This window comes from Sciurus carolinensis, chromosome 4 (assembly GCF_902686445.1).
Source record: "Sciurus carolinensis chromosome 4, mSciCar1.2, whole genome shotgun sequence".
In the NCBI taxonomy this organism is placed as follows: domain Eukaryota; kingdom Metazoa; phylum Chordata; class Mammalia; order Rodentia; family Sciuridae; genus Sciurus; species Sciurus carolinensis.
The window spans coordinates 40,505,221-40,515,667 of record NC_062216.1 but is presented as its reverse complement, the minus strand read 5'-3'; the positions used below and the strand labels follow the sequence as shown (position 1 = coordinate 40,515,667).

General features: G+C 40.2%; 1 protein-coding gene across 1 annotated transcript; it reads right to left on the bottom strand.

Annotated features, from left to right (window-relative positions):
• Positions 1-3,943: 3,943 nt before the first annotated feature.
• On the bottom strand, positions 3,944-9,884 carry Triml1 (tripartite motif family like 1). The gene is made up of 6 exons (XM_047551832.1): positions 9,462-9,884; positions 9,237-9,332; positions 7,418-7,648; positions 6,252-6,274; positions 5,982-6,079; positions 3,944-4,494 (listed from the first exon to the last, which is right to left on the bottom strand). The coding sequence occupies exons 1-6, from the start codon at positions 9,882-9,884 to the stop codon at positions 3,944-3,946; spliced, it is 1,422 nt and encodes a 473-aa protein (XP_047407788.1).
• Between the last annotated feature and the right edge of the window lie 563 nt (positions 9,885-10,447).

Sequence of the window (10,447 nt, the reverse complement as noted above, 5' to 3'; positions counted from 1 at the left end):
TTTTCTGGCTGAAGTAGTAACACCTATCTTGAGGACATTTCATAGATTTTGGCTCCATATCCTATACACGTATTTTGTGACTTTTCTATCCCCTTTCTGAAGAATTACAAAACTGAGTTTTTAAAGGGGGAAAAGGGAACTAACAAAAATTCGTCTTGTCCCAAGTGTTATTTTTGTGTGAACTCATGTAATCGGCATAGCAACTCCATATTTCCCACATTTTTGAGAAGATTTAGCTAAGGTTCTGAGAAGTAAGATGATGTGTGAAAGTTAGGAGAGTTGCTTTGTGATGCAGTCAGACGTTCAAACCAACGACGGACTGATTTCAAAACCCAAGCACTGCTCTAATTCCTCCTAGGATAGTGTTCTTGGTATAAATGCAATGCTTCTGGCAAGACCATAGGACAGAGAACATGTTCTTTCACTTGTCTCTAAACTCGTGCATCTGCCCCTCTAATGAGAAGCTGAGTGAAACTTTTCAGGCCACCTGCAGTGCTTGCAGAACTGTTGGAGGAGGATGTGCAACCTGCAGGCACATGGCCACTGGCTCTGGGAGCTCTTTCCTGCCTGCAGGGAATATCCTTGAGGAATAATTAAAGAGACACCCAAGGGTCTGTGTACACATGTGTTCATCACAGTGTCATTTATAACAGCTACAAATAGAAAACAATCTAAATATTCCACAGTAGGCCAATGATTAAATAAATCAGGAAGCATCATATCATGGAATATTACTCCCGTTAAAAACCATGTTTTCCTGGAGAGTAAAATTCCATGCCTGCTCCTATATTATTCCTGATTTCTGGAAGACAACTATGAAGACCATTACAAGGACCAGTGGGATCATTTTAATATAGACTGTTAACTAGATAATATCATCATATAATCTATTAGCTGTAAATATTTGGATATGACAAATGTAATTTACATAATGTGCTTATTCTTAGAAAATGGGTACTTATATATTTAGGGAGGAAAAAATATATTGTTAGAAAACATTTAATGACATGGAGAAAGTTTGCTGTGTAATCTTAAGGTGATATTAATTTTCATTTTGTTTAAAATACATACATAAAAAGCAAAAAGTTATAAACATGCAATAAAGATATCTGAATATAAGTATTAGTTGTATCAATTAGTTGTATCAATTGTAAGACTGCCTATGATTTTATCTGCTGCATATTTCACATTCTTGCAATTGTCTTACCATGTCCTATTATTCTGTTCCCAGCTCTTCAAGGAACACACAAAAAAATCCAAGAATATGGAAGAACAGATTGGTCACAATCTTGAGTTAAATGAGGGCAAAAGGGCCTTGTAAAGTAATCCAAAGTCAGACCAGGTACCAATACTCTCTAAGCATAAGAGATTGAAGTTAGGTCATTGTGGTGGGATGGGGGAAGAGATAATTAGAGCAAGAGAGTAAAGAGTTTATCAGAAAAATTATGGAGTTTTATTGGCAAATTAGATTTCAGAACAAGAGACGTATAGTAATTCTTCTTAAGGTACTCTAGAACCAAGAATATAAAAAGTCAAAGTAGTTGGATGGTAATCTAATATGGAGGACACTCTTGGAATCCCCAATTCTCAAGACTAGAAATGCTTCTTCTTTTCTGGCTAGTTATGGAGAAGTAGAGAAGAAAAGGCTATGATTCTGTATTCCATTGTTTTTGATGCCCACTAAAGATGCAGCCTTATAAATTGCTACCTCTTGAAGAAACCATTAAGAAAGAATCGATAAAAAATAAATGCTATTAAAAAATAAAAAAGAAAAAGAAAAGAATGAGTGGAAGGAAAAATCAGGATTATAGGGAGAAGACAGGAAGTTGAAAGGGGAAGAGAAGGAGATGGCATGAGGAATGGTGGTCCGGCCCCAGGTGCGACTCCTTTCATATTCAAAGTAGAGCCAACAGACTAAGCCTTTGCCAGAGGATGACTTTCCCATCAAAGCAGCACACCTCTCCATTTTCCATTTTGTCTTGCTCTATCCTCATTACCTCCTTTGTCTGGTTTGGAGTTTCTACCTTGAAGCCTAGAACAAAATGTTTCTTGCACCTTTTCCATGATGGCTTATGCAAACTCAGAAGGAGTACAGATTTAATCTCCTCCAGATACCCCGTTTGTGGGGAACCCAGTGTAGACAATGGTGCAACAAAGACCCACTCAGGATGACTTTGCCAGAGGACAATGGGCTGATTTTCTTGGTAATAACCCTCTGGGGGAAAAGAAGAAGAAGGAGAAGGAGAAGGAGAGAAAGAAGAAGGAGGAGGAGAAAGAGGAAAAGGAGCTATGAGCTACTACAATTAAATGTAATGCACAATAAAATGCATTTCTTATCATTTACCAAAAAAAAAAAAAAAAGCAAAAAACACCCTGTTCTGTCTTCTGAAATTGAGAAAGATGAATACCAAATATTTGGAGTTTGTTTTTTAAGATTCTTTTCTTAGATTTTGGAGGTAAGAAATTCTGAAATAAAATCCAGCTAATAAAATAAAAGGAAACAGAGCTAGAGATCATCTATAGATGCTGTCTTTGGCCCTCCTCTTCTATAGTTCTCTGTTTTGTTTTTCTGGTAATGGGGATTGAACCCAGGGCATTCCGCCACTAAGCTTCAGCTCCAGTCCTTTCTATTTTTAATTTTAATAGGTGTCCCTGTGTTGCTGAGGCTGGCCTCAAGCTTGCAATCCTCCCACCTCAGCCTTCAAGTCACTGTGATCACAGGGGTGCGCCACTGTGCCCAACCCCAGTTCTTTGATTCTCATTGTATGCAAAGGAGGGATGAAAACACAAATGGAGAATACAAAGAACCAAAGAGAACAAAAATCTGTGATAAGTTTTCTTCCTGAAAACCTTAGTAATTACACCGCAATGCCTGGTGGTTAAACCCTCTCAGCAATGTTCTCTGCGTTAGGATACTGACTTACATGAGTGGTAAGAGGAGATAAAGGGATAGATAGCTTTTGTGTTTGGTAACGTTCTTCAATGTAAGCAAGGAAGAATTCCAATAAAAGGAAAAGAAAAAAATCCTAGAAGGATAGACCAAGAATGGGGGGCATGAATGCAGACCTCCACTAGGAGGTGATCTGAAACCAGCTAAAGGAGCTAAGCTTGGACACCACCCCCTTCCCTGAAACTAGGATAGGAGGGTGGACTTGCATTGGGTTTCCAGGAATTGAAAGCCTTCTACCCATAGCAAGTAGCAAAAACACAGAAAATAACTATTTAAAACTCAGTGAAGTCATTTGGTATCCATCGACATGATACATTTATTGAATAGAGACTTTGCTCTGTCATCTTCTAACATAAACAAACAACAGAAGTTTCCAGCCTCTGGTGATTATGCTAGCTTGACTGATTTGAGGGTGTTCACAGATCTCGGCAGCATTCTGAACACATAAGCCTTCCTGCATACAAATACTCCAGCCTCAGAGGAGGCTGAGAGTCCTGGGTCCCTGTCACCCACCCTGGAAAGGAGAACTCATGCACCAGGTCCCTGGAGGGATTTGAATTGCCCTCGCTGGCAGAGCTCCACACAAAGGACAGAGACACATTCAAACTGCAGCAATTTTGAGTCAAATAAATAAATACACTAGAAAAAAAAAACGACATATATTTATAAAAACTGGCCTATGACAATGGATTCAGGGTGATAGGGGCTAGTTCTCTCTGTATTTTGAGAGACCAGCCCATACGCAGGGTAGTCCAGATAATGAATTTGGTTAAAGACACAGGATATGATTAACTTTCTGTTACTGGTGTTGAAGATGATTTTCTAATTGGTTCTTCATTTCGGTCTCAGCTTCATGGAAACTCATTGTGGAGGGGGGGTGGGATCTTCTTTCGGACGACCTGATGTGAAGACTTTCAGGCATTGATCACCTTAGTGATGAGTCATCTGGTGGTCCCAGACCTCGTCCTCAGTGGAATCACAGGGACCCGTCCCTCAGATGTGGCTATTCAGTGAGCAGATGATAAGAGGGTCTGTGTTTGTCCCTTCATTTGGGAGGCAAGGGGAAAAGATAGGCCTGAGAGCCTCTTGGAAAGAAGCAGGAGGGAAACTGTAGATGAGGGACTCATCTGTCACATTGTAGAATGCTATGTGTCCACAGTCGTAGTCTAAGAAAACGCCAACCTTATGCACAGGCTCTTGGACGTGTTGCCCTTTCAAAGGTGATGAGACCCAGAGACTGTAATCCTCTCCAATTTTTAAACCTATGAGCGAGAAGAGGTCCCCCGGAGGCTTGGGGAGGTTTCCCTTTCTGCTCACAGAGTCCTTACAGATACCCACTTCCCACTCAGTCTTGTTTCCCACTTCCACCTCCCAATAATGTCTTCCGTGGGTGAAGACCTGAGCTCCCAGCACAGTTGCGGACTGGTCAAATCTTTCCGGGTTGTCGGGTAACTGCTGTCTGATTCCTCCGTATCTCACACTTTTCAGATCCTCAGACAAGACTAGATAGGCATTGGCAGTGTCTGGGTCCAGAGTTATCTCTGCTGCAAGAGGAGAAAAGAACGAATTTTCCCTTAACATTCTTGAAAACCATCCTCTAAATGTGGAACTGACGCTAAATTCTTAATATTGACTCCTATTCTTTAAATGCAATTTAAGGAAGCATGGTGTGGGCTGGACTGGTTTTGTTGACATGAGACTCTCTGGGCTCATTTTCACTGTTTCACAAAACAAAGAATGAATCTCCAAAGAGAAGCAGAAAAGAGTCACATGCAGAAATAGGGTTAGCCTGCCCTAGAGGGAGAGAGGAAACTCTAAGAGAGGAATGAAAGTTGTTCTGTTTACCAGACAGGTTTAGAACTCAGAACCATTTATCTATATCTTTTACAGCTTATATTTGTGTTAGTCTTGCTTCCTTCTGGATCTTTAGTTTGGATGGGAGAGAAATATAGGCAATTATCATTTGTTGAACTCCCTCTAATGTGTCAATCGTTTTCTGTGCATTATCTCATTTAATCATTACAAGTATTATGACTTTTTCTCATTTATATGAAAAAGAAAACTGAGGTTCATAATGATGTAGAAACTCCATCAAGATGACACTTACTCGGTACCTAAATAGCAATTCCTAATCAGTATTTTTTTATTATGACATGTTCAGATATAGGTTAACATTTTAATGAAGCACACTATGGACCAGTAGGAAGTGTCCTCTTCCCAGGAGGCTGGGAAGAGGTCACAGAATGGCCTCCAACTTCACTGACTCTCCAGAGACTGTCATATAACCTCATACTTTGATTTATAAATTAAATCCCAACCACATCTATTTATCTGTGTGATGAATGTCTAACCCCTCAATTGTACAGAAAATCCTAAGAAAGCAAAGACAATTTCAATCTTACTCATTAATGTCAGCAAGCTCAGAGCTCAATAGCCTAGTACCAGGCACAGAGTAGACACTAGATATCTGTTGAGTCCAAAGTTCGTTAAGCCTGCCTTTGAATGCAGATTGTCAACAAAATCAAACTGAGAATTAATGCTGATCTGTCTTGGTCTCAGCCAGTCTAAATATATGGAGCATGTTAAGAGAATAGTTTTTAATGTTCCCTCACTGGAATTTAAAAGGTTAAGTCAGTTTTTATCCTTACAAAAACAGAACTAGAAATGCAGAAACCTCTGCACAAGGGGTGTGTATGTGCCTGCACAGGGGATGGACTACCCTGGAATGGAAGCCCACAGATGGACAACCCAGAAAAATCAAAACAAAGGAAGGACCAGGATTCCTTAAATAGCAAACAAAGTCAGATGGAATCAAGTCTCACTGTTTCTCTCCGAACAAGTACTGACATGGTCTGTGGCTCCAGCCTGGTGTTTAGTACATGGTCAGGATAACTGAACTTAGACTCTAACATTAGTTGGTGAGTATTTTATATTAGAGAAATCTGCCCATGAGCTAGGTTCTGCATGCCTTAACATAAACTGAAGTTAATGTTGGAAGTCTCTGGAGGTTGGACAAATCAGGCTGACTTACTGCTGAATTTTCTTAGCATCTCTCTCATTCCGGTGATGTGGCACAGACTCAGTTCTGTGGCAGTGGCCTCCGGACACTGAAGCAGGAGTGATTCGCTCCTATAAGAGAGCAGAGATCTTCACTCTCTCTCTCCTTGGCACATGACCTGGTCCCCTTTGAGTCCATCTCACCTAGCCCCCAGAGCATAGATGACTTACATCATCTCATGTTCTATTTCATCAGCAACATAACCCCACATACTACAAAACTGAACATGAGACAGAAGCCTACCTTTCCAGGGCTCCTCTTACTTCCTAAGGGTATGAAAGAAAAAAGGTTAGCATTTGTTCATTTTGATCACCAGTAAAGATGAGTTCATTTTAGATACAGTCCTTTGCAATGTTCACAGAATTCACTCCCCATGGTCCCAGCATGCTTTGAGAACAAGCACATAGGGCAGGAAAAAAAAAAAAAAAAAAAATCACTAATTTCTTCCAGGGGTGGTTTTTGGTGAACATGAGATGTTTTCTCACAGTGATGAAAAACATTTTGTTCTTTTACTCAAAACGTCACTTTATCAAGAGAACCTGTTGTTAACAAATGAATGGAATATTAGTCTCATTATCACAATGCCTCAGAGAGGCAGAGATGAGAAAAAAGGAAAATGACCCAGGGAGAGCTGAGACAGTCTGTGTAAAATTGGAGGTTTGTGGTTTTTTGGTATTTTTTGGGTTTTTTTTTTTTTTTTTTTTTGAAGGCACAAAGTGAAATAGTAGCAGCCTGTGGAACCAGTCCAAGAAACAGACCTGAAAGCTGGTGTTGGCTCATCTGGCTTATGTTGGAGAAGGTTCTAGATAATGCAGAGGAAGGCAGAAGAGCAACGATGGAGAGGAAAATGGTTTGGGTGCACGGACTATCTAGGTCCTGCCACCTAATAGCTGTTTTACAGGCAAATTATCTTTAAAGAAGTGCTACTATGCACCCCTTTTGCAGATGACAGTCACTACATTCTATACCATAATAGTACTTATCTTTACCAGGCCTTTGAGAAGATTATATTTAGTGTGCTCAGGCCATAGTAAATCTTCATTAATAAACTTAACAGAGTATTCAACACACCCTAGATGACAAAGAGGTGGGCAGAGAAGAAATTGCCATCATCATCAAGCTAATTTGGGTAGGTTTTCCTTGCTGGTTTTTTTTTTTTTTTTTTTTTTTTCCTTCCTCCTTTTCAATACTTTATTGACATAGAGAATGTCAGTTCTTAGGAGAAATGACTTTTAAAGCAGACCTTAGTTTTTAGATAAAGAAAAATATTTCTATGACTTTTTTGTTGTTGTTGTTCAGTTCTAGGAATTAAACCCAGGGCCTCAAGCATGCTAGGTGAATGCTCTACCACAGAGTTACAGCCCCAACGCTTTTTAGTTTTCTGACACTCTCGTGAATTTTATCCTCACCTCAAAAGATTCAAAAGCCGAGTTCTGACATGTGGTCTCTATCTGTCCGATCATTTTGTTGAGGCTTCTGATTTGCTGGGCCAGCTGGATCTCGTTGTCCCTCAGTTTTTTCATGTTCTTTCTTTCCTCCTTTTCTAGTAGCTGGAGTTGGAGCTGTTCTTCCTCCTTCAGGAACTGGTGCATCTTCATATATTCTGACACAACAACCTGTTTACAAGTTTTTGTCTCTTCCTGCCATCACATACATGTGCACAGGTACACACACACAGACAATATAATCAAATTAGTAACAGAAACACTCAGGTCCATAGATTTTTAATCCCTCCAAAGTCCTACAGTAACAATTCTCGAAACCTCATACATAACATACACCTTCTATTGACTAGCTGGGTGGAAAGGTTGATGCTTTCCAAAAGTGTATATGCAACCGACACAATAAAATCAAAAGCAAAACTTCTGGGGCTGGAATTGTGACTCAGTGGTAGAGCGCTTGCCTGGCATGTGTGAGGCCCTGGTTTTGCTACTCAGCACCACATATAAATAAATAAAATAAAAGACCCATTGACAACTAAAAAATTTTTAAAAAAAAAAAAAGCTCGGGAGGCTGAGACAGGAGGATTGTAGGTTCAAAGCCAGCCTCAGCAATGGTGAGGTGCTGAGCAACTCAGTGAGACCCTGTCTCCAAATAAAATACAAAATAGGGTTGGGAATGTGGTTGAGTGATAAAGTGCCCCCAAGTTCAATCCCTGGTACCAAAAGAAAAAAAGAAAAACTTCAGTTCCCAGGAACTGTCATTCTATTGGAGGAAACCAAAAATAAACAAGCAAACAAACAAAGAAAAAAATGACAGGTGATCATCCGTACTGTGATTTAAAAAAAAAAAAAAAAAAGCAAAATTAACTAAGGAGAAAACTTGTGAAAAATGCATGTGTGCATTTATTCAACAAAAACTTCAACAAAAGTAGGTATTTGCTCACATACTGGACACAGAAATGTACATCTTAAATATTTGCACTTAAGGCCTCAAAGTCTACTGGGAGGCTTAGACATCCATATTTTTTTTAAATCTAATTAAGCATGTAGTTCTTTGCTTTAACTGCTAGACAACTTATATCTAAATCTGTGACTAAGCTTAGGTATTAGTTCAGGTTTAATTCAAGCTACTATTCTGCCTTTATATCCCTTTCTCTCATTTATTTTTAATTCACATTCTCTTTTTCCCCCCTGAAAGCATTTGAGACACTTCTTTAAAATTGATTTCCATCCTATATTATATGGCTGTGTGTATAATGTATGGTTTTGATCATTAAAATCAGAGCCATAATAGAAGTAACCAAGATTGTCTAGATGCACAAAGAAGAAAAAAATAATAGTAAGTCTGGCTGGGCACGGTGGCACGCGCCTATAATCCCAGAAGCTCGGGAGGCTGAGGCAGGAGGGTCATTGAGTTCAAAGCCAGACTCAGCAATGGTGAGGCGCTAAGCAACTCAGTGAGACCCTGTCTCCAAATAAAATACAAAATAGGGCTGGGGATGTGGCTGAGTGGTTGTGTGCCCCTGAGTTCAATCCTTGATACACCCCCTCCCCCCCAAAAAAGAAAGAAAGAAAGAAAACATCTGTCTGGGCAAGGTTGAACTTGAGCTGAGTTGTGAGATTCCCAGGTAGACAAGCAGAGGCAGGCAGCCTGAAGTAAGGAACTCATATTGTGGGACCAGGACCAGAAACAATTGTCCTTTTGACTCCCTGATATTTCACCATGTATCCCTACAGCCTTCCTTATAGGATCACACTCAAGCATAAGAGAAAGACAGATACTGACCTTACACAATATCACTCTCTCCCTCTCGTGGGTCAGTATAGCCTGAGCTTCCTTCCTCTTTTTACGGAGAAGACTTAGGATTTCCTGGAGTTTCTCCTGCAATAAAGACAAACTCAGTGGCTAATGAGCAGAGCACCAAGTTGTGAAGAGACATGAAAACCAGTAACTACAAGATGACCCGGAGCCTGATTGGTTCTGAGATTTATATTGAGCAGCCGGTCTTACTCTGTGTTGCTCCTCAGCCTCACTCGAGAGATACACTCTGTTTATTCCATGACTCTGGCTTGAAAAAACAGTTACACTCTGCTCATCATCAGAGAACACCCTCGTGGGGGGCATTCTCCCACAGTTGACTTGTTCCTCCTCACTCTGCAGCACCTGGGATCTGAGCTGCCTGCCGATGCTAGCCAGTCTCCCCAGCCGCTCATTGGGCTGGAAATGAGGGCCCCCCAAAGTCCTCCAGCACTCAGGACAAGATAAAAGTGTGTTTTGTTCCTCCCAGCTCTTAAGGAGACACCTCAGACAGAAGCTATGCCCACACTCAGTGGTCACTGGGCTGCTGAAATAGTCCAAGCAGATGAAGCAGGTGAGTTCTTCTCTGAGATTCTCCATCAAATCTGCCGTAGACATTTTCTCAAGGATGGACATCTGGGCCAGGTTACACTTCTGTTGTGGGATTAGAGAAGTCCTTCCTGTGGTTCTATTGTTTTGAATAATAAGTGGGCAATCAGTTGCTTTGTTGTTAAAATACTCTTACTCTCCCCTGGGCCTCATTTCTCCAATTGACATCTACTCTCTCAGCACAAAGCCAATTATGACTTAATGTGGAATTCCTGTAGACTAGGTTCATCATCCACCCCAAACTTTTATTGAATCTCTCTCCAGGTAAGTCACGCACTGCATTCTGAGGATATTTGCTCCTAAAGGTATTATCATTTTGAGAGTTGGCTATTGTATGTAAATAGCACTAGGAAATCATTTAAAACATTGGTTATTGGCTGGAAGTTTGGATTATTTAGTGAAAACCAGCAAAGAAATTTGAATTATAGTGTTCTGTAGTAATATCTAAATTGAAAACGTGATCCACATCTTTTGGGAAACTGCACTAATGGAAACTAGCTGAAAAATAAAGAAGAAAATTGTAATATATATTGCTTTTTTTCAATAAGTCCTATGCTCTGCTTGACCATAAGCCAAACATTCTATTCCTT

Bases quoted from the DNA above. Each gene is read 5' to 3' on its own strand.
- Triml1 (XM_047551832.1), bottom strand. From the start codon at position 9,884: ATGTCCATCCTTGAGAAAATGTCTACGGCAGATTTGATGGAGAATCTC. The intron at 9,333-9,461 runs GTAAGACCGGCT...TCTTTATTGCAG, and splicing joins AGGCTGAGGAGCAACACAGA to GAGAAACTCCAGGAAATCCT. The intron at 6,275-7,417 runs GTGAGGATAAAA...TCATACCCTTAG, and splicing joins CGGCTTTTGAATCTTTTGAG to GAAGTAAGAGGAGCCCTGGA.